Source organism: Engystomops pustulosus, chromosome 5 (genome assembly GCF_040894005.1).
Source record: "Engystomops pustulosus chromosome 5, aEngPut4.maternal, whole genome shotgun sequence".
Classification (NCBI taxonomy): Eukaryota; Metazoa; Chordata; class Amphibia; order Anura; family Leptodactylidae; genus Engystomops; species Engystomops pustulosus.
The window spans coordinates 4,332,951-4,359,847 of record NC_092415.1 but is presented as its reverse complement, the minus strand read 5'-3'; the positions used below and the strand labels follow the sequence as shown (position 1 = coordinate 4,359,847).

At 50.6% G+C, this 26,897-nt stretch overlaps 1 protein-coding gene across 2 annotated transcripts in view; it reads right to left on the bottom strand.

Moving 5' to 3' along the window:
* LOC140132374 (cytochrome P450 2C8-like) overlaps positions 1 to 19,854 on the bottom strand; it is a 64,249-nt gene extending 44,395 nt beyond the window's left edge. Inside the window, exons 1-2 of one of the 2 annotated variants that reach the window (XM_072151061.1) lie at positions 19,427 to 19,854; positions 8,663 to 8,846 (exon numbers count right to left, since the gene is read on the bottom strand). In XM_072151061.1, coding sequence (XP_072007162.1) covers positions 8,663 to 8,845 — 183 coding nt within the window. In that variant the 5' untranslated portion in view covers position 8,846; positions 19,427 to 19,854. Of the gene's footprint in view, positions 1 to 8,662; positions 8,847 to 9,830; positions 9,944 to 19,426 lie in introns of those variants that run through there. The other variant, XM_072151062.1, reaches the window with a different exon arrangement.
* Between the last annotated feature and the right edge of the window lie 7,043 nt (positions 19,855 to 26,897).

Here is a 26,897-nt window from a genome sequence, read left to right as displayed (position 1 = left end):
GAGAGCAGCTGATGGCACTACAGAGGTGGTATGGCATGGAGGGAGCAGCTGATGGTGCTGCAGAGGTGTTATGGCATGGAGGGAGCAGCTGATGGCGCTGCAGAGGTGTTATGGCATGGAGGGATCAGTTGAGGCGCTGCAGAGGTTTTATGGCATGGAGGGATCAGCTGAGGCGCTGCAGAGGTGGTATGACATGGAGAGAGCAGCTGATGGCACTACAGAGGTGGTATGGCATGGAGGGAGCAGCTGATGGTGCTGCAGAGGTGTTATGGCATGGAGGGAGCAGCTGATGGCGCTGCAGAGGTGTTATGGCATGGAGGGATCAGCTGAGGCGCTGCAGAGGTGTTATGGCATGAAGGGATTAGCTGATGGCGTTGCAGAGGTGTTATGGCATGGAAGGATCAGCTGAGGCTCTGCAGAGGTGGTATGACATGGAGGGAGCAGCTGATGGCACTGCAGAGGTGTTATGGCATGTAGGGAGCAGCTGATGGCGCTGCAGAGGTGTTATAGCATGGAGGGATCAGCTGATAGCGCTGAAGAGGTGTAATGGCATGGAGGCAGCAGCTAATGGTGCTGCAGAGGTGTTATGACATGGAGGGAGCAGCTGATGGCGCTGCAGAGGTGTTATGACAAGGAGGGATCAGCTGAGGAGCTGCAGAGGTGTTATGGCATGGAGGGAGCAGCTGATGGCGCTGCAGAGGTGTTATGACAAGGCGGGATCAGCTGAGGAGCTGCAGAGGTGTTATGGCATGGAGGGAGCAGCTGATGGTGCTTCAGAGGTGTTATGACATGGAGGGAGCAGCTGATAGCGCTGCAAAGGTGTTATGGCATGGAGGGATCAGTTGAGGCGCTGCAGAGGTTTTATGGCATGGAGGCAGCAGGTAATGGTGTTGCAGAGGTGTTATGTCATGGAGGGAGCAGCTGATGGTGCTGCAGAGGTGTTATGGCATGGAGGGATCAGCTGATGGCGCTGCAGAAGTGTTATGGCATGGAGGGATCAGCTGATGGTGCTGCAGATGTGTTATGGCATGGAGGGAGCAGCTGATGGTTCTGTACAGGTGTCATGGCATGCAGGGATCAGCTAATGGCACTAAAGAGGTGTTTTGTCACGGAGGGAGCAGCTGATGGTGCTGCAGAGGTGTTATGACATTGAGGGATCAGCTGATGGTGCCGCAGAGGTGTTATGGCATCGAGGGAGTAGCTGATGGTTCTGCAGAGGTGTTATGGCATGGAGGGATCAGCTGAGGTGCTGCAGAGGTGTTAAGACATGGAGGGAGCAGTTGATGGCGCTGCAGAGGTGTTATGACATGGAAGGAGCAGCTGATGGAGCTGCAGAGGTGTTATGACATGGAAGGAGCAGCTGATGGAGCTGCAGAGGTGTTATGGCATGGAGGGATCAGTTGAGGCGCTGCAGAGGCGGTATGACATGAAGGGAGCAGCTGATGGCACTACAGAGGTGGTATGGCATGGAGGGAGCAGCTGATGGCGCTACAGAGGTGTTATGACATGGAGGGAGCAGCTGATGGCGCTGCAGAGGTGTTATGGCATGGATGAATCAGCTGAGGAGCTGCAGAGGTGTTATGGCATGGAGGGAGCAGCTGATGGTGCTTCAGAGGTGTTATGACATGGAGGGTGCAGCTGATAGCGCTGCAAAGGTGTTATGGCATGGAGGGAGCAGCTGATGGTGCTTCAGAGGTGTTATGACATGGAGGGAGCAGCTGATAGCGCTGCAAAGGTGTTATGGCATGTAGGGATCAGTTGAGGTGCTGCAGAGGTTTTATGGCATGGAGGGAGCAGCTGATGGCACTACAGAGGTGGTATGGCATGGAGGGAGCAGCTGATGGCACTACAGAGGTGGTATGGCATGGAGGGATCAGCTGATAGTTCTGCAGAGGTTTTATGTCATGGAGGGAGCAGCTGTTGGTGCTGCAGAGGTGATATGATATGGAGGGATCAGCTGATGGTGCTGCAAAGGTGTTATGGCATGGAGGGAGCAGCTGATGGTGCTGCAGAGGTGTTATGACATGGAGGGATCAGCTGATTGAGCTGCAGAGGTGTTATGACATGGAGGGATCAGCTGATCGTTCCGTAGAGGTTTTATGTCATGGAGGGAGCAGCTTTTGGTGCTGCAGAGGTGTTATGACATGGAGGGATCAGCTGATGGTGCTGCAGAGGTGTTATGGCATGGAGGGAGCAGCTGATGGCGCTGCAGACGTGTTAAGACATGGAGGGAGCAGCAGATGGAGCTGCAGAGGTTTTATGTCATGGAGGGAGCAGCTGTTGGTGCTGCAGAGGTGTTATGACATGGAGGGATCCGCTGATGGTGCTGCAGAGGTGTTATGGCATGGAGGGAGCAGCTGATGGCGCTGCAGAGGTGTTATGGCATGGAGGGATCAGCTGAGGCGCTGCAGAGGTGGTATGGCATGGAGGGATCAGCTGATGGCGTTGCAGAGGTGGTATGACATGGAGGGAGCAGCTGATGGCACTGCAGAGGTGTTATGGCAAGTAGAGAGCAGCTGATGGCGCTGCAGAGGTGTTTTGGCATGGAGGGATCAGCTGATAGCGCTGCAGAGGTGTTATGGCATGGAGGGATCAGCTGAGGCGCTGCAGAGGTGTTATGGCATGGAAGGATCAGCTGAGGCTCTGCAGAGGTGGTATGACATGGAGGGAGCAGCTGATGGCACTGCAGAGGTGTTATGGCATGTAGGGAGCAGCTGATGGCGCTGCAGAGGTGTTATGCCATGGAAGGATCGGCTGATAGCGCTGCAGAGGTGTTATGGCATGAAGGGATCAGCTGAGGCGCTGCAGAGGTGTAATGACATGGAGGGAGCAGCTGATGGCGCTGCAGAGGTTTTATGGCATGTAGGGATCAGCTAATAGCACTGCAGAGGTGTTATGGCATGGAGGCAGCAGGTAATGGTGTTGCAGAGGTGTTATGACATGGAGGGAGCAGCTGATGGCGCTGCAGAGGTGTTATGGCATGGAGGGATCAGCTGATGGCGCTGCAGAGGTGTTATGGCATGGAGGGATCAGCTGAGGAGCTGCAGAGGTGCTATGGCATGGAGGGAGCAGCTGATGGTGCTTCAGAGGTGTTATGACATGGAGGGAGCAGCTGATAGCGCTCCAAAGGTGTTATGGCATGGAGGGATCAGTTGAGGCGCTGCAGAGGTTTTATGGCATGGAGGGATCAACTGATGGTGCTGCAGAGGTGTTATGGCATGGAGGGATCAGCTGAGGCGCTTCAGAGGTGGAATGACATGGAGGGAGCAGCTGATGGCACTACAGAGGTGGTATGGCATGGAGGGAGCAGCTGATGGCGCTGCAGAGGTGTTATAGCATGGAGGGATCAGCTGATAGTTCTGCAGAGGTTTTATGTCATGGAGGGAGCAGCTAATAGTGCTGCAGAGGTGTTATAGCATGGAGGGATCAGCTGATGGCGCTGCAGAGGTGTTATGGCATGGAGGGATCAGCTGATGGTGCTGCAGATGTGTTATGGCATGGAGGGAGCAGCTGATGGTTCTGTAGAGGCGTTATGGCATGCAGGGATCAGCTGATGGCACTAAAGAGGTGTTTTGTCACGGAGGGAGCAGCTGATGGTGCTGCAGAGGTGTTATGACATTGAGGGATCAGCTGATGGTGCCGCAGAGGTGTTATGGCATCGAGGGAGCAGCTGATGGTTCTGCAGAGGTGTTATGGCATGGAGGGATCAGCTGAGGTGCTGCAGAGGTGTTAAGACATGGAGGGAGCAGTTGATGGCGCTGCAGAGGTGTTATGACATGGAAGGAGCAGCTGATGGAGCTGCAGAGGTGTTATGGCATGGAGGGATCAGTTGAGGCGCTGCAGAGGTGGTATGACATGGAGGGAGCAGCTGATGGCACTACAGAGGTGGTATGGCATGGAGGGAGCAGCTGATGGCGCTACAGAGGTGGTATGACATGGAGGGAGCAGCTGATGGCCCTTCAGAAGTGTTATGGCATGGAGGGAGCAGCTGATAACGCTGCAGAGGTGTTATGGCATGAAGGGATCAGCTGATGGCACTGCAGAGGTGTTATGGCATGGACGGATCAGCTGAGGCTCTGCAGAGGTGGTATGACATGGAGGAATCAGCTGAGGCGCTGCAGAAGTGTTATGACATGGAGGGAGCAGCTGATGGTGCTGCAGAGGTGTTATGGCATGGAGGGATCAGCTGAGGAGCTGCAGAGGTGTTATGGCATGGAGGGAGCAGCTGATGGTGCTTCAGAGGTGTTATGACATGGAGGGAGCAGCTGATAGCGCTGCAAAGGTGTTATGGCATGGAGGGATCAGCTGATAGTTCTGCAGAGGTTTTATGTCATGGAGGGAGCAGCTGTTGGTGCTGCAGAGGTGATATGATATGGAGGGATCAGCTGATGGTGCTGCAGAGGTGTTATGGCATAGAGGGATCAGCTGATGACGCTGCAGAGGTGGTATGACATGGACGGATCAGCTGAGGCTCTGCAGAGGTGGTATGACATGGAGGATTCAGCTGAGGCGCTGCAGAGGTGTTATGACATGGAGGGAGCAGCTGATGGTGCTGCAGAGGTGTTATAACATGGAGGGATCAGCTGATTGCGCTGCAGAGGTGTTATGACATGGAGGGATCAGCTGATCGTTCCGTAGAGGTGTTATGACATGGAGGGATCAGCTGATGGTGCTGCAGAGGTGTTATGGCATGGAGGGAGCAGCTGATGGCGCTGCAGAGGTGTTAAGACATGGAGGGATCAGCTGATGGTGCTGCAGAGGTGGTATGGCATGGAGGGAGCACCTGATGGCGCTGCAGAGGTGTTATGACATGGAAAGATCAGCTGATAGTTCTGCAGAGGTTTTATGTCATGGAGGGAGCAGCTGTTGGTGCTGCAGAGGTGTTATGACATGGAGGGATCCGCTGATGGTGCTGCAGAGGTGTTATGGCATGGAGGGAGCAGCTGATGGCGCTGCAGAGGTGTTGTGGCATGGAGGGATCAGCTGAGGCGCTGCAGAGGTGTTATGGCATGGAGGGATCAGCTGATGGCGTTGCAGAAGTGTTATGGCATGGAAGGATCAGCTGAGGCTCTGCAGATGTGGTATGACATGGAGGGAGCAGCTGATGGCGCTGCAGAGGTGTTATGGCATGTAGGGAGCAGCTGATGGCGCTGCAGAGGTGTTATGGCATGGAGGGATCAGCTGATAGCGCTGCAGAGGTGTTATGGCATGGAGGGATCAGCTGAGGCGCTGCAGAGGTGTTATGACATGGAGGGAGCAGCTGATGGCGCTGCAGAGGTTTTATGGCATGTAGAGATCAGCTAATAGCGCTGCAGAGGTGTTATGGCATGGAAACAGCAGGTAATGGTGTTGCAGAGGTGTTATGTCATGGAGGGAGCAGCTAATAGTGCTGCAGAGGTGTTATAGCATGGAGGGATCAGCTGATGGCGCTGCAGAGGTGTTATGGCATGGAGGGATCAGCTGATGGTGCTGCAGACGTGTTATGGCATGGTGGGAGCAGCTGATGGTTCTGCAGAGGTGCTATGGCATGGAGGGATCAGCTGATGGCACTACAGAGGTGTTTTGTCACGGAGGGAGCAGCTGATGGTGCGGCAGAGGTGTTATGACATGGAGGGAGCAGCTGATGGTGCTGCAGAGGTGTTATGGCATCGAGGGAGCAGCTGATTGTTCTGCAGAGGTGTTATGGCATGGAGGGATCAGCTGATGGCGCTGCAAAGGTGTTATGGCATGGAGGGATCAGCTGATGGTGCTGCAGATGTGTTATGGCATGGTGGGAGCAGCTGATGGTTCTGCAGAGGTGCTATGGCATGAAGGGATCAGCTGATGGCACTACAGAGGTGTTTTGTCACGGAGGGAGCAGCTGATGGTGCTGCAGAGGTGTTAAGACATGGAGGGAGCAGCTGATGGCGCTGCAGAGGTGTTATGACATGGAAGGAGCAGCTGATGGAGCTGCAGAGGTTTTTTGGCATGTAGGGATCAGCTGATGGCGCTGCAAAGGTGTTATGGCATGGAGGGAGCAGCTGATGGCGCTGCAGAGGTGTTATGACATGGAAGGAGCAGCTGATGGCACTGCAGAGGTGTTATGGCATTGAGGGATCAGCTGATGGCGCTGCAGAGGTGTTATGTCATGGAGGGAGCAGCTGATGGTGCTTCAGAGGTGTTCTGACATGGAGGGAGCAGCTGATAGCGCTGCAAAGGTGTTATGGCATGGAGGGATCAGTTGAGGCGCTGCAGAGGTTTTATGGCATGGAGGGATCAGCTGATGGCGCTGCAGAGGTGTTATGGCATGGAGGGATCAGCTGAGGCGCTGCAGAGGTGGTATGACATGGAGGGAGCAGCTGATGGCACTACAGAGGTGGTATGGCATGGAGGGAGCAGCTGATGGCGCTGCAGAGGTGTTATGGCATGGAGGGATCAGATTATGGCACTGCAGAGGTGTTATGGCATGGACAGATCAGCTGAGGCTCTGCAGAGGTGGTATGACATGGAGGGAGCAGCTGATGGCCCTTCAGAAGTGTTATGGCATGGAGGGAGCAGCTGATGGCGCTGCAGAGGTGTTATGGCATGGAGGGATCAGCTGATGGCACTGCAGAGGTGTTATGGCATGGACGGATCAGCTGAGGCTCTGCAGAGGTGGTATGACATGGAGGGATCAGCTGAGGCGCTGCAGAGGTGTTATGACATGGAGCGAGCAGCTGATGGTGCTGCAGAGGTGTTATGACATGGAGGGATCAGCTGAGGCGCTGCAGAGGTGTTATGACATGGAGGGAGCAGCTGATGGTGCTGCAGAGGTGTTATGACATGGAAGGAGCAGTTGATGGTGCTGCAGAGGTTTTATGGCATGTAGGGATTAGCTGAGGAGCTGTAGAGGTGTTATGACATGGAGGGAGCAGCTGATGGCGCTGCAGAGGTGTTATGGCATGGAGGGATCAGCTGAGGCGCTGCAGAGGTGTTATGGCATGGAGGGATCAGCTGAGGAGCTGCAGAGGTGTTATGGCATGGAGGGAGCAGCTGATGGCGCTGCAGAGGTGTTATGGCATGGAGTGGTCAGCTGAGGCGCTGCAGAGGTGTTGTGACATGGAGGGAGCAGCTGATGGTGCTGCAGAGGTGTTATGACATGGAGGGAGAAGCTGATGGCGCTGCAGAGGTGTTATGGCATGGAGGGAGCAGATGATGGTGCTGCAGAGGTGTTATGGCATGGAGAGATCAGCTGATGGCGCTGCAGAGGTGTTATTACATGAAGGGAGCAGCTGATGGTGCAACAGAGGTGTTATGTCATGGAGTGATCAGCTAAGGCGCTGCAGAGGTGTTATGACATGGAGGGAGCAGTTGATGGCGCTGCAGAGGTGTTATGACATGGAAGGAGCAGCTGATGGCGTTGCAGAGGTTTTATGGCATGTGGGGATTAGCTGATGGCGCTGCAGAGGTGCTATGGCATGGAGGGATCAGCTCATGGTGCTGCAGAAGCGTTATGGCATGGAGGGAGCAGATGATGGTGCTGCAGAGGTGTTATGGCATGGAGGGATCAGCTGATGGCGCTGCAGAGGTGTTATGACATGGAGGGAGCAGCTGATGGCGCTGCAGAGGTGTTATGGCATGGATGGTACTGCAGAGGTGTTATGGCGTGGAGGGATCAGCTGATGGCGCTGCAGAGGTGTTAAGGCATGGATGGTTCTGCAGAGGTGTTATGACATGGAGGGAGCAGCTGATGGTGCTGCAGAGGTGTTATGGCATGAAGGGATCAGCTGAGGCGCTGCAGAGGTGTTGTGACATGGAGGGAGCAGCTGATGGTGCTGCAGAGGTGTTATGACATGGAGGGAGAAGCTGATGGCGCTGCAGAGGTGTTATGGCATTGACGGAGCAGATGATGGTGCTGCAGAGGTGTTATGGCATGGAGGGATCAGCTGATGGCGCTGCAGAGGTGTTATGACATGAAGGGAGCAGCTGATGGTGCTGCAGAGGTGTTATGGCATGGAGGGATCAGCTGAGGCGCTGCAGAGGTGTTATGAAATGGAGGGAGCAGCTGCTGGTGCTGCAGAGGTGTTATGACATGGAAGGAGCAGCTGATGGCGCTGCAGAGGTTTTATGGCATGTAGGGATTAGCTGATGGCGCTGCAGAGGTGTTATGGCATGGAGGGATCAGCTGATGGCGCTGCAGAGGTGTTATGGCATGGAGGGAGCAGATGATGGTGCAGCAGAGGTTTTATGGCATGGAGGGATCAGCTGATGGCACTGCAGAGGTGTTATGACATGGAGGGAGCAGATGATGGTGCAGCAGAGGTTTTATGGCATGGAGGGATCAGCTGATGGCACTGCAGAGGTGTTATGACATGGAGGGAGCAGCTGAGGCGCTGTAGAGGTGTTATGGCATGGATGGTACTGCAGAGGTGTTATGGCGTGGAGGGATCAGCTGATGGCACTGCAGAGGTGTTATGGCATGGATGGTACTGCAGAGGTGTTATGGCGTGGAGGGATCAGCTGATGGCGCTACGGTTATGCTAGCTGTTTGTGAACTTTTTTCTAACAACACAGAAAATGCAGGACCTGGAGGGAAAATCCGGGACAATCTCCCAGCTGCCCGGGACGCGGGGCAGAGGTAAAAAGACTGGACTGCCCAGGCCAATCTGGGGCGGTTGGGAGCTATGTACTATGAGTCACTTACCTCCGGGAAGTATTTACAGGCAGCGCGGTCTCCTATATTTTTGGGGGTCCCTAGGAGGGGCAGCGGGGCAGGACCCGGGGGCAGAAACTTATATTTCTTCTGTTTCCTCCAGAAAGTGAGAAGGAAGAGGAGGGAGAGGAGGAAGGAGACGACCAGCGAGAAGACGGGGAGGACACTCATCATCCTGGAGAGAGGAGGAGGCAACATTGTATCAGCTCTGCAGAACATCGCTCCCTCTACATACTGATACATAGTAGTAATATCCTGCAGAACATCAATCCCTCTACAAACTGATACATAGTAATAATATCCTGCAGAACATCACTCCCTCTATATACTGATACATAGTAATAATATATTGCAGAACATCACTCCCTCTACAAACTGATACATAGTAATAATATCCTGCAGAACATCGCTCCCTCTACATACTGATACATAGTAATAATATCCTGCAGAATATCACTCCCTCTACAAACTGATACATAGTAATAATATCCTGCAGAATATCACTCCCTCTACAAACTGATACATAGTAATAATATCCTGCAGAATATCACTCCCTCTACAAACTGATACATAGTAGTAATATCCTGCAGATCATCACTCCCTCTACATACTGATACATAGTAATCATATACTGCAGAACATCACTCCCTCTACATACTGATACATAGTAATAATATCCTGCAGAACATCACTCCCTCTACAAACTGATCATTAGTAATAATATCCTGCAGATTATTACTCCACTGACATATCTAGAAAGCTGCAGAAGATTGCCCCTTACTGATATAATGTATTGTGTCCTGCAGATTATTACAACACTTACAGTGCAGACAACAATCTGGCAGTTAAACAAAGTAACTACAAAAATCTCCTTTGTTGTGGATTGTAGGCTGATGGATATTATCACGCATTGTAACAAACCCTCAGCTGTGGGCAGGTTAGAGAAGAGACCCCCGTCATTATCTACCCCCATTATTATCTACCCCCATTATTATCTACCCCCATTATTATCTACCCCCATTATTATCTGCCCCCATTATTATCTGCCCCCATTATTATCTACCCCCATTATTATCTACCCCCATTATTATCTACCCCCATCATTATCTGCCCCAATTATTATCTACCCCCATCATTATCTGACCCTCGTACATCTCACCTGTGACTGCGATGTGCTGCAGATGCCTCGTCACTCAGGATCCTCCTTTATACACACGTCACATTACCAAGACCCCACCTCTCCTCTACTGCTCTCTGTTATCAGCCATTACAACCCGGGGAGAGGAGACTGTACAGGGGGGGGAGATACAATCTATTACTCTCTGTTATCAGCCATTACAACCCGGGGAGAGGAGACTGTACAGGGGGGGATACAATCTATTACTCTCTGTTATCAGCCATTACATCCCGGGGAGAGGAGACTGTACAGGGGGGATACAATCTATTACTCTCTGTTATCAGCCATTACACCCCGGGGAGAGGAGTCTGTACAGGGGGGATACAATCTATTACTCTCTGTTATCAGCCATTACACCCCGGGGAGAGGAGACTGTACAGGGGGGGATACAATCTATTACTCTCTGTTATCAGCCATTACATCCCCGGGGAGAGGAGACTGTACAGGGGGATACAATCTATTACTCTCTGTTATCAGCCATTACATCCCGGTGAGAGGAGACTGTACAGGGGGGGATACAATCTATTACTCTATGTTATCAGCCATTACATCCCGGGGAGAGGAGACTGTACAGGGGGGGGATACAATCTATTACTCTCTGTTATCCGCCATTACATCCCGGGGAGAGGAGACTGTACAGGGGGGATACAATCTATTACTCTCTGTTATCAGCCATTACATCCCGGGGAGAGGAGACTGTACAGGGGGGATACAATCTATTACTCTCTGTTATCAGCCATTACACCCCTGGGAGAGGAGACTGTACAGGGGCGATACAATCTATTACTCTCTGTTATCAGCCATTACACCCCGGGGGGAGGAGACTGTACAGGGGGATACAATCTATTACTCTCTGTTATCAGCCATTACACCCCGGGGAGAGGAGACGGTACAGGGGGGATACAATCTATTACTCTCTGTTATCAGCCATTACATCCCGGGGAGAGGAGACTGTAGAGGGGGGGATACAATCTATTACTCTCTGTTATCAGCCATTACATCCCGGGGAGAGGAGACTGTACAGGGGGGATACAATCTATTACTCTCTGTTATCAGCCATTACATCCTGGGGAGAGGAGACTGTACAGGGGGGGATACAATCTATTACTCTCTGTTATCAGCCATTACACCCCGGGGAGAGGAGACTGTACAGGGGGGATACAATCTATTACTCTCTGTTATCAGCCATTACACCCCGGGGAGAGGAGACTGTAGAGGGGGATACAATCTATTACTCTCTGTTATCAGCCATTACACCCCGGGGAGAGGAGACTGTACAGGGGGATACAATCTATTACTCTCTGTTATCAGCCATTACACCCCGGGGAGAGGAGACTGTACAGGGGGATACAATCTATTACTCTCTGTTATCAGCCATTACACCCCGGGGAGAGGAGACTGTACAGGGGGGATACAATCTATTACTCTCTGTTATCAGCCATTACATCCAGGGGAGAGGAGACTGTACAGGGGGGGGGTACAATCTATTACTCTCTGTTATCAGCCATTACACCCCGGGGAGAGGAGACTGTACAGGGGGGATACAATCTATTACTCTCTGTTATCAGCCATTACACCCCGGGGGGAGGAGACTGTACAGGGGGATACAATCTATTACTCTCTGTTATCAGCCATTACACCCCGGGGAGAGGAGACGGTACAGGGGGGATACAATCTATTACTCTCTGTTATCAGCCATTACATCCCGGGGAGAGGAGACTGTAGAGGGGGGGATACAATCTATTACTCTCTGTTATCAGCCATTACATCCCGGGGAGAGGAGACTGTACAGGGGGGATACAATCTATTACTCTCTGTTATCAGCCATTACATCCTGGGGAGAGGAGACTGTACAGGGGGGGATACAATCTATTACTCTCTGTTATCAGCCATTACATCCCGGGGAGAGGAGACTGTACAGGGGGATACAATCTATTACTCTCTGTTATCAGCCATTACACCCCGGGGAGAGGAGACTGTAGAGGGGGATACAATCTATTACTCTCTGTTATCAGCCATTACACCCCGGGGAGAGGAGACTGTACAGGGGGATACAATCTATTACTCTCTGTTATCAGCCATTACATCCCGGGGAGAGGAGACTGTACAGGGGGGATACAATCTATTACTCTCTGTTATCAGCCATTACATCCCGGGGAGAGGAGACTGTACAGGGGGGGGGATACAATCTATTAGTCTCTGTTATCAGCCATTACATCCCGGGGAGAGGAGACTGTACAGGGGGGGGGATACAATCTATTACTCTCTGTTATCAGCCATTACATCCCGGGGAGAGGAGACTGTACAGGGGGGGATACAATCTATTACTCTCTGTTATCAGCCATTACACCCGGGGAGAGGAGACTGTACAGGGGGGATACAATCTATTACTCTCTGTTATCAGCCATTACATCCCGGGGAGAGGAGACTGTACAGAGGGGGATACAATCTATTACTCTCTGTTATCAGCCATTACATCCCGGGGAGAGGAGACTGTACAGGGGGATACAATCTATTACTCTCTGTTATCAGCCATTACACCCCGGGGAGAGGAGACTGTACAGGGGGATACAATCTATTACTCTCTGTTATCAGCCATTACATCCCGGGGAGAGGAGACTGTACAGGGGGGGATACAATCTATTACTCTATGTTATCAGCCATTACATCCCGGGGAGAGGAGACTGTACAGGGGGATACAATCTATTACTCTCTGTTATCAGCCATTACATCCCGGGGAGAGGAGACTGTACAGGGGGGATACAATCTATTACTCTCTGTTATCAGCCATTACACCCCGGGGAGAGGAGACTGTACAGGGGGGGATACAATCTATTACTCTCTGTTATCAGCCATTACACCCCGGGGAGAGGAGACTGTACAGGGGGGGATACAATCTATTACTCTCTGTTATCAGCCACTACATCCCGGGGAGAGGAGACTGTACAGGGGGGGATACAATCTATTACTCTCTGTTATCAGCCATTACATCCCGGGGAGAGGAGACTGTACAGGGGGGGATACAATCTATTACTCTCTGTTATCAGCCATTACATCCCGGGGAGAGGAGACTGTACAGGGGGGATACAATCTATTACTCTCTGTTATCAGCCATTACACCCCGGGGAGAGGAGACTGTACAGGGGGATACAATCTATTACTCTCTGTTATCAGCCATTACATCCCGGGGAGAGGAGACTGTACAGGGGGGGATACAATCTATTACTCTCTGTTATCAGCCATTACATCCTGGGGAGAGGAGACTGTACAGGGGGGGTTACAATCTATTACTCTCTGTTATCAGCCATTACATCCCGGGGAGAGGAGACTGTACAGGGGGGATACAATCTATTACTCTCTGTTATCAGCCATTACATCCCGGGGAGAGGAGACTGTACAGGGGCGATACAATCTATTACTCTCTGTTATCAGCCATTACATCCCGGGGAGAGGAGACTGTACAGGGGGGATACAATCTATTACTCTCTGTTATCAGCCATTACACCCCTGGGAGAGGAGACTGTACAGGGGCGATACAATCTATTACTCTCTGTTATCAGCCATTACACCCCGGGGGGAGGAGACTGTACAGGGGGATACAATCTATTACTCTCTGTTATCAGCCATTACACCCCGGGGAGAGGAGACTGTAGAGGGGGGGATACAATCTATTACTCTCTGTTATCAGCCATTACATCCCGGGGAGAGGAGACTGTACAGGGGGGGATACAATCTATTACTCTCTGTTATCAGCCATTACATCCCGGGGAGAGGAGACTGTACAGGGGGATACAATCTATTACTCTCTGTTATCAGCCATTACACCCCGGGGAGAGGAGACTGTACAGGGGGATACAATCTATTACTCTCTGTTATCAGCCATTACACCCCGGGGAGAGGAGACTGTACAGGGGGATACAATCTATTACTCTCTGTTATCAGCCATTACACCCCGGGGAGAGGAGACTGTACAGGGGGGGGATACAATCTATTACTCTCTGTTATCAGCCATTACATCCCGGGGAGAGGAGACTGTACAGGGGGGGGGATACAATCTATTAGTCTCTGTTATCAGCCATTACATCCCGGGGAGAGGAGACTGTACAGGGGGGGGGATACAATCTATTACTCTCTGTTATCAGCCATTACATCCCGGGGAGAGGAGACTGTACAGGGGGGGATACAATCTATTACTCTCTGTTATCAGCCATTACACCCGGGGAGAGGAGACTGTACAGGGGGGATACAATCTATTACTCTCTGTTATCAGCCATTACATCCCGGGGAGAGGAGACTGTACAGGGGGATACAATCTATTACTCTATGTTATCAGCCATTACATCCCGGGGAGAGGAGACTGTACAGAGGGGGATACAATCTATTACTCTCTGTTATCAGCCATTACACCCCGGGGAGAGGAGACTGTACAGAGGGGATACAATCTATTACTCTCTGTTATCAGCCATTACACCCCGGGGAGAGGAGACTGTACAGGGGGGGATACAATCTATTACTCTCTGTTATCAGCCATTACATCCCGGGGAGAGGAGACTGTACAGGGGGGGATACAATCTATTACTCTCTGTTATCAGCCATTACATCCCGGGGAGAGGAGACTGTACAGGGGGGGATACAATCTATTACTCTCTGTTATCAGCCATTACATCCCGGGGAGAGGAGACTGTACAGGGGGGATACAATCTATTACTCTCTGTTATCAGCCATTACATCCCGGGGAGTGGAGACTGTACAGGGGGGGGGGGGATACAATCTATTACTCTCTGTTATCAGCCATTACATCCCGGGGAGAGGAGACTGTACAGGGGGGGGGGGATACAATCTATTACTCTCTGTTATCAGCCATTACGCCCCGGGGAGAGGAGACTGTACAGGGGGGGGGGGGATACAATCTATTACTCTCTGTTATCAGCCATTACATCCCGGGGAGAGGAGACTGTACAGGGGGGGGAGATACAATCTATTACTCTCTGTTATCAGCCATTACACCCCGGGGAGAGGAGACTGTACAGGGGGGGATACAATCTATTACTCTCTGTTATCAGCCATTACATCCCGGGGAGAGGAGACTGTACAGGGGGGATACAATCTATTACTCTCTGTTATCAGCCATTACATCCCGGGGAGAGGAGACTGTACAGGGGGGATACAATCTATTACTCTCTGTTATCAGCCATTACACCCCGGGGAGAGGAGACTGTACAGGGGGGGATACAATCTATTACTCTCTGTTATCAGCCATTACATCCCGGGGAGAGGAGACTGTACAGGGGGGGATACAATCTATTACTCTCTGTTATCAGCCATTACACCCCGGGGAGAGGAGACTGTACAGGGGGGGATACAATCTATTACTCTCTGTTATCAGCCATTACATCCCGGGGAGAGGAGACTGTACAGGGGGGATACAATCTATTACTCTCTGTTATCAGCCATTACATCCCGGGGAGAGGAGACTGTACAGGGGGGATACAATCTATTACTCTCTGTTATCAGCCATTACATCCCGGGGAGAGGAGACTGTACAGGGGGATACAATCTATTACTCTCTGTTATCAGCCATTACATCCCGGGGAGAGGAGACTGTACAGGGGGGATACAATCTATTACTCTCTGTTATCAGCCATTACATCCTGGGGAGAGGAGACTGTACGGGGGGGGGGGGGATACAATCTATTACTCTCTGTTATCAGCCATTACATCCCGGGGAGAGGAGACTGTACAGGGGGGATACAATCTATTACTCTCTGTTATCAGCCATTACACCCCGGGGAGAGGAGACTGTACAGGGGGGTACAATCTATTACTCTCTGTTATCAGCCATTACACCCCGGGGAGAGGAGACTGTACAGGGGGGGATACAATCTATTACTCTCTGTTATCAGCCATTACACTCCGGGGGAGAGGAGACTGTACAGGAGGGGATACAATCTATTACTCTCTGTTATCAGCCATTACATCCCGGGGAGAGGAGACTGTACAGGGGGGGATACAATCTATTACTCTCTGTTATCAGCCATTACATCCCATGGAGAGGAGACTGTACATGGGGATACAATCTATTACTCTCTGTTATCAGCCATTACATCCCGGGGAGAGGAGACTGTACAGGGGGATACATTGGGGCAGATTTACTTACCCGGTCCATTCGGGATCCATCGGCGCGTTCTCTGCGGTGGATTCGGGTCTTCTGGCGATTCACTAAGGCAGTTCCTCCGACGTCCACCAGGTGTCGCAGCTGCGCTGAAGACCGCCAAGGCCCGCTGGAGTTCCTATACTTGGTGAAGGTAAGTGTGTGCAACCCTGTTTTTTTTAAATGCGGCGGTTTCTCCGAATCCGTCGGGTTTTCGTACGGCCACCGCCGCAACCGCTCACCCCCCCCCCCCCCCCCCCCCCGAACTTTTCGGTCGCGTGCATCCTGGCGCTGATGCGCCAAAAACCCGATCACAGGAACCAAAAACCTGGGTCAATTCAGGGAAAATCGTCGCAAAACGGAAATATTTGGGTAACACGCCGGGAAAACGCGAATCGGGCCCTTAGTAAATGACCCCCAATCTATTCAGCACAGCAGCGCCACCTAGTGGACGGCGGAGGAACTACCTTAATAAATCCCGGCCGGACCCGAATCCACCGCAGAGAACGCGCCGCTGGATCGCGAACGGACCGGGTAAGTAAATCTGCCCCATTGGTTCTTGTCCTCCATCCCCTGCATATTATAGCCTCGATTCCTACATGCTCCTCATATTGTGGCCTCCATATTAGTTATAATAATCTTTATTTATATAGCGCCATCATATTCCGTAGCATTTTAAGAAATCATAGAGAACAAAAACAAATAAAATAAAGACGTCACAAAGTAATAACAATCATACGAAACAATGAGCCCCCTCATATTGTGGCCTCCTGCCCAGGACAGTGGGACAGCACAGAAATATCAGGAACGTTGGGAGCCATTTACATTAAAACCTCTCCCAGAAAAAGCAAATCTGGTGACTGCATTGAGGAATTTATGGAAAATTTGAAAACTGAAGCATAAAGTCACAAACAATAAATGCACGGTCAGGTTACGTTCACACTTTCAGTTTTTCAGAACCAGGAGTGAAATAAAGAGGAGGAGCTTCTCACCTATTGTAATCCATCAAAAACTGCATCTGAGAAACTGAGCGTGTGAACGCACCCCCAAGGGGTTAAGGAGATTTTCTGATCCTATGCAGATGTAAGAGCCGAGGGCCGGGCCTACAGGAGGAGCACGAGGCCTCACAGACAAACATTGCTTTATATTCCCAGGATAATGTTTACTGAGTAACGAGGAGAGACCTGGGGAAATGTGCCACAAGGAAAGTACCGGGTATTACACGAACCAGCGCCATCCCCCGACACCACAGTTACTGGAACCGGTCATAGACACAGGTCCTTTAAGAACCCATCTTTCCAGGATCGGTCCCTCTTGGGGGGGCCCTAAGTATTGCACAATAGTATTAGTAATCCAGGTAATTGCTGTCTGACCCTGAGGGCGCGTTCACATGTTCAGTATTTCAGATGCAGTTTTTGATGTCCGTACCAGGAGTGGAGTGAAATAGAGAGGAGCAGCTTCTCACCTCTTATGATCCTCACCTCCTTGTGGCTTCAAAAACTTCATCTGAAAAGCTGTACGTGTGAACGCGTCCTGAGACCACAGTTATGGGCCTGGCTCCAGTTCAATTTGGGACCCTAAAGCAATTTATGGACCTGTGATTTAGGGTCCCAAATCGTTCTTTCTTAAGTCTTTATATAAAAAACTTTCATCTCCACCTTGTTGTGAGTCCTCCAATAAAAAGGGACATGTCCTCTGTAGGGCAAGGTCAGCCCGAAATAGTCTGTGCGCCAGAAGATTCATTATTCCGGCGCAGCAAACTAGAGCAACTAATAGGAGGTGCAAAGGTCGGACCCCCCAGTCTTATCCGGCACCAGATCCATCATCCACCATCAGACACAGGGAAGTCCTAGTCCTGCCCTGATCTAAAGACCCCGCACATTAATACATCCCCCCAGTGTGCGGGTGGTGGACATCGGCAAGGGTTCTGACATATGGGGCCCAGAATTGGAGTTTGCATCAGGACCCATTAGTCTTGTCACGCCACTTCCCATGAGGGCTCACAGTCTATATCTTAAAGATGGGAGTGTAACGACCCTGCCAAAGCGTTGTGTAACAAAATACAACTCCTATTAGATTTCATATGTCCCATTAAAGGGGTTTGCCCATGAAAGACAGTTCTCAAATTTCAACCCCCTAGTGAGGTTTACACAAAAAAGGTACATGTTAACCCCTTACTTTACATTACATACTCAGCTTTAGTGCTGTTTTAGCTCCTATCACTCAGTGATGATCAGTGTAAGATTCCAGAGTGTGAATGGGAACTCTATGAGCAGACACTTCATGATCCCTCTAGTGCTGTGTGATGCTTTGTGCTGACAATGTGTGTAAATATCAGGGTCCATCTACATTTTTATTTAGCTTCTGGACATTCACTAGTATTTGCCACATAGAACAGATGAGATGAGACAGATGAGAGATGATTATATCCATGAGATGCACATAACATTCTCAGTTCTGCTACATCTCAGCTACACACACACTGCCATATCTGCCGTGCCGCCCTCCCCTGGATAAAGACCTTATCTGTCTGTAGCTTGTGGCTTTACTCTCCTCACACGCTGGCAGGACGTCTGTGCGAAATGTAAGGGAGGCAGCCAGAGGCAGAGAGCAGCTCAGCGTCAACAGGAGAAAAGGATGTCTGACCACCCTAAACTGAGAAGGATCCCGGGGCAACCGAAACTGTGTGCACCAGGACTGATAGAGACAGGTTGGAATGGCTGGATTTTTAGAACAGTGAAATAGAGAATGTGATATTTTATTGTCCTGAGTGTATTTAAGAAACTTGTTTTCGTAAGTTTGTGGGAATACCCCTTTAACTCCTTTTACTAGTACAGCACGGGCTATTCAGCTCTGCACTGGAGACAAACTGGCACCGGGAGTCTCGGGGTGTCAGCATCCCCGAGTAACACTTGTGGTTGGAGTGGGCTCCGATCGCAAGTGTTTAACCCGTTACATGCAGCGGTCAGCGCGGCCGCGGCATTTAACTTTCCTTTGGTGGGGGTCGTTCCTCCACGATCAATCAGATGATTGCTTGTCCATGTCCCATTTAATCCCACAAAAAATGTAATAAAAAGTGATCAAAAAAACATATGCAACATCCCCCATCGGGGCCTAGCCTTTTCTCGGGGCCTGGAGTCAGCCGGGGCCCGCAGTACCTGAGTGGCTGGCGGTTGCGGCCTAGGCACGCTAGTGTCATGGTGCTTGGTACGGGGGAACCGGAGGGCTGTCCTACAGCCTGGCAGCTCTCCAGCAGGGTGGTGTTGGCAAGAAATGATGAGGGAGAGGCTGCTATAGCGGATCTCCCTGGGGCAACCCTTTGGTCTCTAGAGTATGGGTCTCTGTGTGGTGGACAGGGTGCCGGTGATGATGGCAGCCGTAGTAGCAGGGACCAGACGGAGGCAGAGGTTGAACAAAAACAACTTACAGTTCTTTATTGGAACCGACAGGAACTGCAGCAACGTGCCTTTAACAGAGTAGTGGAGTGCTGAGATGCAGTTGGAGGGAGCCACAGGATGTAGATCGCCAGCCTGGATGCAATGGCAGGCTGGGAGATAGCTGTGTCCTAGTAGGAAGCTTCAGCTTGTCCTGGAGTGCTTCAGGTATCACCCTTGAAGGTAGGATGATACCCCTTTCCTCTCTAACTCTTAGCTATTAGCTCCATTCTTCAGGCAGGGGCTAGGCTCTTCCTGCTCTGGTCTGGTATGCTAGTTGTATAGAGTCTAGACTGGGGTTACTCCAGTCTGCTTCTGCAGACTCCTAGGTCTGGCTAGAACTCGTCTCTTCTCTCTCCTGAGAGAGACTGACCTCTTCTCTGGAAGTTTCCTGACAGGGTCTTGTAACTCCCCTGGTCAGGTGGTGGCTGCTCCTCCAATTACATCTCAGCTTACAGAGAATAGAGTGTAATACATGTGATTGGATGACACATCTTACATCACATAAAACACTTAACTCCTGCCTTGCCAGGCAGGATCTACCACTGCAATGTTCCCCTGTGTCCTATAAGGACTATGTAGTGTGATGTAGTGACATGCTGTGGGACGTATTCGCAACCACTCCTCTGCCTTGCATCGGCGAGGGTGTTGCACATATGTACTCCAGAATGTTACTGGTGCAAAGTACAACATGTCCCACAAAAAAACAAGCCATCAACCAGCCCCATAGCCAAAAAAGAAAAAATGTTCTGCCACTTGGAAGACGGCAATGCAAAAATGATAGATTTTCCCCACATTAGGGTTTTATTTGGCAAATTTAGTAAAACATAAGAAAATATAAGTCTGGTCCCTGTAATCGAATCGACCCATAGAATAAAGATAACAGGATTATTAGGATATACGGGGAACAGGAAAAAAAAAAAGAAAAAATCCAGTACAGAATTGATGCTTTTCTACTTCTGTTCATACATTTTCAACAATAGGGGACAACAACCCCAAAATGGTAACACTGGAAAAAGCATCTCATCGCGCAAAAAAAATGCCATCACATGACCCCAATAACGAAAAACCTACAAAAGGGGCCAATGAGGAAACAAAAATCCTGGCAGCTGCAGGGGGCGCTCCTTCCATTCTGCGCCTCGCTGTGCCCCCCTACAACAAGTCACGGCCACATGTGGGGGGTCTCTGCACTCGGGAGAAGTAACGGCCACATGTGGGGGGTCTCTGCACTCGGGAGAAGTAACGGCCACATGTGGGGGGTCTCTGTACTCGGGAGAAGTCATGGCCACATGTGGGGGGTCTCTGCACTCGGGGAGGAGTAACGGCCACATGTGGGGGGTCTCTGTACTCGGGAGAAGTCATGGCCACATGTGGGGGGTCTCTGCACTTGGGGAGAAGTCACGGCCACATGTGGGGGGTCTCTGCACTCGGGGAGGAGTAACGGCCACATGTGGGGGGGTCTCTGTACTCGGGAGGAGTAACAACCACATGTGGGAGGGTCTCTGTACTCGGGGAGGAGTAACGGCCACATGTGTGGGGTCTCTGTACTCGGGAGAAGTCACGGCCACATGTGGGGGGTCTCTGCACTCGGAAGAAGTAACGGCCACATGTGGGGGGTCTCTGCACTCGGGAGAAGTAACGGCAACATGTGGGGGGTCTCTGTACTTGGGAGAAGTAACGGCCATATGTGGGGGGTCTCTGCACTCGGGAGAAGTAACGGCCACATGTGGGGGGGTCTCAGCACTCGGGAGAAGTAACGGCCACATGTGGGGGGTCTCTGCACTCGGGGAGAAGTAACGGCCACATGTGGGGGGTCTCTGCACTCGGGAGAAGTAACGGCCACATGTGGGGGGTCTCTGCACTCGGGAGAAGTAACGGCCACATGTGGGGGGTCTCTGTACTCGGGAGAAGTCAAGGCCACATGTGGGGGGTCTCTGTACTCAGGAGAAGTAACGGCCACATGTGGGGGGGTCTCTGTACTCGGGAGAAGTAACGGCCACATGTGAGGGGTCTCTGCACTCGTGAGAAGTCACAGCCACATGTGTGGGGTCTCTGTACTCGGGAGAAGTAACGGCCACATGTGGGGGGGTCTCTGCACTCGGGAGAAGTAACGGCCACATGTGGGGGGTCTCTGTACTTGGGAGAAGTAACGGCCACATGTGGGGGGTCTCTGTACTCGGGAGAAGTAACGGCCACATGTGGGGGGTCTCTGTACTCGGGAGAAGTAACAGTCACATGTGGGGGGTCTCTGTACTCGGGAGAAGTAACGGCCACATGTGGGGGGGCTCTGTACTGGGGAGAAGTAACAGCCACATGTGGGGGGTCTCTGTACAGGGGCGAAGTTACGGCCACATGTGGGGGGGTCTCTGTACTCGGGAGAAGTAACGGCCACATGTGGAGGGTCTCTGTACTGGGGAGAAATAACGGTCACATGTGGGGGGTCTCTGTACTCGGGAGAAGTAATGGCCACATGTGGGGGGTCTCTGTACTCAGGAGAAGTAACGGCCACATGTGGGGGGTCTCTGTACTCGGGAGAAGTAATGGCCACATGTGGGGGGGGTCTCTGCACTCGGGAGAAGTAACGGCCACATGTGGAGGGGTCTCTGCACTCGGGAGAAGTAACGGCCACATGTGGGGGGTCTCTGTACTCGGGAGAAGTAACCACCACATGTGGGGGGTCTCTGTACTCAGGAGAAGTAACGGCCACATGTGGGGGGTCTCTCCATTTGGGAGAAGTAACGGCCACATGTGGGGGGTCTCTCCATTTGGGAGAAGTAACGGCCACATGTGGGGGGTCTCTGTACTGGGGAGAAATTGTAGAACAAATTGTATGGTGGGTTTTCCATTTTTATCTTTTGGAAATGTGTAAATTTTTGGGCTAAATGAACGTATAACCGACAAAATTTGACCTTTCTAAATTTCCCCTCCGTTTTGATTCAATTACTATGAAGATCTCAAGGGGTTAACAATATTTCTAAAAGCTGTTTCTGATGAGTTTGAGTTTGAGGGGGGCAGATGTGAAAATGGGTTGGTTATAATATAACGGCCTTATAATGCTAAATATTTAAAATTTCATTCAAATGGTAATTATCCCCAAAATAGTAAATTCTGAAAATACGGAAAATCGAGAGATTCAATTTGTGACATTAAAATAAATTCTCCAGACATTTCAGAAATGATGAAAATGTGAAGTAGACAAATGGGAAACGTTATTCAGCAAGTTATTTATGTGGTAAATCATCTGCCTGAAAATGTAATGATTTCGAATTTCGAAAATGGCAAATTTTTCCAAAAATTCATCATTTTTTTCTTTTTTTTTCTTTGTAAATAAACGCAAAACTTATCAGCCAAAATTTACCACTAAAATGAAGCAAAACATGTGGGGGGAAAAACTCTCTCAGAATCGCTTTGATAAGTAACAGTGTTCAAAAGTTATAACCATATAAAGAGACGCAAGTCAGAATCCAAAATATGGGGCTGAGCCTTAAGCTGTAAACTGGCCGCGTCCTTAAGGGGTCAAAGAGGACCTGTCACCCTAAAAATCTAAAACTAAAGTAAGCAGCTCCTGGTGCTAAAACAAACGCGGCAGTGTTACAATGTTAACCTCCGATAACGCTAACTAACACTGCCACGTCGTACATTACAATCGCTGGACCGCTCTCAAAGTGGTCCGGTGTGTTCATGAGGGGGGCGGTCCAAGCAGCTACCCCGGACCGCCCCGCATGCTCCATAGGGCAGCGGTGACTGCCGTGCGTCATGCAGCAGTCACCGCCCCTAATCCCGCCCCCTAATGAATACGCTGGACCGCTCTCGAAGCGATTGTAAAGTACAGGAGTGTTACATACCTCCCAACATTTGTGAAAGGGAAAGAGGGACAAAATGGCAGCACGCGTAGCATAGCGATCCCCCTAAGCCACACCCCCAATCACTCCCTGGCCACGCCCCAAATTTTAGCCATATTATAATATGATTTATAAAAATCATCTCAATTAAAAAATTTCCTCATTGGGATTTGAACCCAGAACCTGCAGTGTCCAAGTGCAATAATAACACAGCGCCTCAACCCACTGAGCTATAACCTCTGTGATTAACAAGGTGGAGAATTTTGGTCACTAAGAACAATGACTATTGTTACACTGTGACACAGATTTACTGCCTTGGTATATAGGGAGGGATCTTCTCAGAGATTATTGTAATTATTGAGACTATTATTATTATTATGGAGATTATTATTATTATTATTATTATTATGGAGATGATTATTATTATTTTTACTATTATTAATAATCATCTCCATAACAATAAAAATAATAAAATTTATAATAATAATAATAATAATAGTCTCAATAATTACAATAATAATCTCTGAGAAGATCCCTCTCTATATATCAGTGCATTAGTCTGTGTCACAGTGTAACAGTGGCAGATAACACTTCTTAGTAACCAGAAATCCTCAGCTCTGTATCCCTGGGCTTATAGCTCAGTTAGTTAAGCTCCTGTCTGCAGTGCAGAGGGTCCCAGGTTCGAATCTCAGCCTGGCCAAAACTTTATGTAATTTAATTATATAAAGAGCTTGTGTCTGGGGAAGCCCTGGAGACCATATATGGACAGATGGTGATCTGACCTGATGACAAGGATTCCCTCCCGATGTCTGCTCTGGGGAACCCTAGGAGATGCAGAGACCATATATGGACAGATACTGATCTGACCTGATGACGTGGTCCCTGCTCTCTCTGCTAAGCCGACACTTCTCTGAAAAGGATTCCCTGCCCGATGTCTGCTCTGGGGAACCCTAGGAGATGCAGTGACCATATATGGACAGATGCTGATCTGACCTGATAACGTGGTCCCTGCTCTCTGCTAAGCCGACACTTCTCTGAAAAGGATTCCCTCCCGATGTCTGCTCTGGGGAACCCTAGGAGATGCAGTGACCATATATGGACAGATGGTGATCTGACCTGATGACGTGGTCCCTGCTCTCTGCTAAGCTGACACTTCTCTGAAAAGGATTCCCTCCCGATGTCTGCTCTGGGGAACCCTAGGAGATGCAGTGACCATATATGGACAGATGGTGATCTGAGCTGATGACGTGGTCCCTGCTCTCTCTGCTAAGCCCGACACTTCTCTGAAAAGGATTCCCTCCCGATGTCTGCTCTGGGGAACCCTAGGAGATGCAGTGACCATATATGGACAGATGGTGATCTGAGCTGATGACGTGGTCCCTGCTCTCTCTGCTAAGCCCGACACTTCTCTGAAAAGGATTCCCTCCCGATGTCTGCTCTGGGGAACCCTAGGAGATGCAGTGACCATATATGGACAGATGCTGATCTGACCTGATGACGTGGTCCCTGCTCTCTGCTAAGCCGACACTTCTCTGAAAAGGATTCCCTCCCGATGTCTGCTCTGGGGAACCCTAGGAGATGCAGTGACCATATATGGACAGATGGTGATCTGAGCTGATGACGTGGTCCCTGCTCTCTCTGCTAAGCCCGACACTTCTCTGAAAAGGATTCCCTGCCCGATGTCTGCCCTGGGGAACCCTAGGAGATGCAGTGACCATATATGGACAGATGCTGATCTGACCTGATGACGTGGTCCCTGCTCTCTCCGCTAAGCCCGACACTTCTCTGAAAAGGATTCCCTCCCGATCTCTGCTCTGGGGAACCCTAGGAGATGCAGTGACCATATATGGACAGATGGTGATCTGAGCCTGATGACGTGGTCCCTGCTCTCTGCTAAGCCGACACTTCTCTGAAAAGGATTCCCTCCCGATGTCTGCTCTGGGGAACCCTAGGAGATGCAGTGACCATATAAGGACAGATGCTGATCTGACCTGATGACGTGGTCCCTGCTCTCTCCGCTAAGCCCGACACTTCTCTGAAAAGGATTCCCTCCCGATGTCTGCTCTGGGGAACCCTAGGAGATGCAGTGACCATATATGGACAGATGCTGATCTGACCTGATGACGTGGTCCCTGCTCTCCGCTAAGCCCGACACTTCTCTGAAAAGGATTCCCTCCCGATGTCTGCTCTGGGGAACCCTAGGAGATGCAGTGACCATATATGGACAGATGCTGATCTGACCTGATGACGTGGTCCCTGCTCTCTGCTAAGCCCGACACTTCTCTGAAAAGGATTCCCTCCCGATGTCTGCTCTGGGGAACCCTAGGAGATGCAGTGACCATATATGGACAGATGCTGATCTGACCTGATGACGTGGTCCCTGCTCTCTCCGCTAAGCCCGACACTTCTCCCGATGTCTGTAGAAGCCATTCTGTACTGTGAGTTCAGACTTTCAAAGTATTTACTATGGGGACACAGCAGCGGGACCTGGGGGGAAAATCCGTGACAATCTCATAGCTGCCCGTGACGTGACGGGAAAGTCCCGTCAAAATCGGGACGGTTGGGAGCTATGGTGTTAGCGTTATCAGAGGTTTCCGATAACGCTTATGCAACACCCCTGCCAATGCATGGGCAGGGGAGTAGTTGAGAACAGCGCCCTATCCAGGCTGACAGAGGGAGTCGCAAACCCTCCAGGAGGGTTCCAGAACCTGAGCATTAGCAGCTGTAGATCCTGCCTGAACAAGCAATGGTTAATGGTTTGTGAATTCTAACCAATTGTATTCCACCATGTACACTTGATTGTGATTGGAGAGTGAGCCACCACCTGACCAGGATAATAAAACCCCTGGAGAGGGAGGGGCTAGGTCAGTTCTCTTTCCAAGTCAGTGGGGCTTATTTACTAAGGGTCGCACGGGCGCATTTTTGTAGGGTTTCCCGACTTTTCAGGGATCACGCCGGGGATTGTGTTGCACATGATCGGATTTTGGCGCATCGGCACCGGCTTTCATGCAACAGAAATCGGGAGCGGGCGAAACGAACGATCCGATGGATTTGGTCAAACCACGGGATTTAACATTTAAATTGTGTCGCATGCCATGGACTTCTTCATATACACCGAGAAGAAGAAGGTGAACTCCGGGGACCTGAGCGGGGAAGCGACATATGCAGGATATCAGGTGCAGGATCTTAGTGACTCCCCGCACAGCGCATTATACACGGACAATGCACTTACATGCACCAGGAAGAAGAAGGTGAACTCCGGGGACCTGAGCGGGGAAGCGACACATGCATGATGTTAGTGAATTGCGGCAGCTGTGCAGGATTGTCAGACAACGCACCTCGGGGATCGTGCAGGGACAGGTTAGTAAATGTGCCCCATTGTGTCTGCTGTATATATGTTGTACAGGAACATTTACAGGTAGGACCTGGCATAGAAAATAAACGCTGCACAGTCACCCGCCGGATGTATCATGAAACTGAAGCCCCTTGATGTATCCGGTTGCGCTAAAGGCTCGGCGAGGCTTTCATGCGCCGATGCACGATAAATATCCCCCATTGTGCTTATTATACTCACTGTGCCTAAGCTTTTATATACTGTAAAGTATTCTGATAATGTGTCATC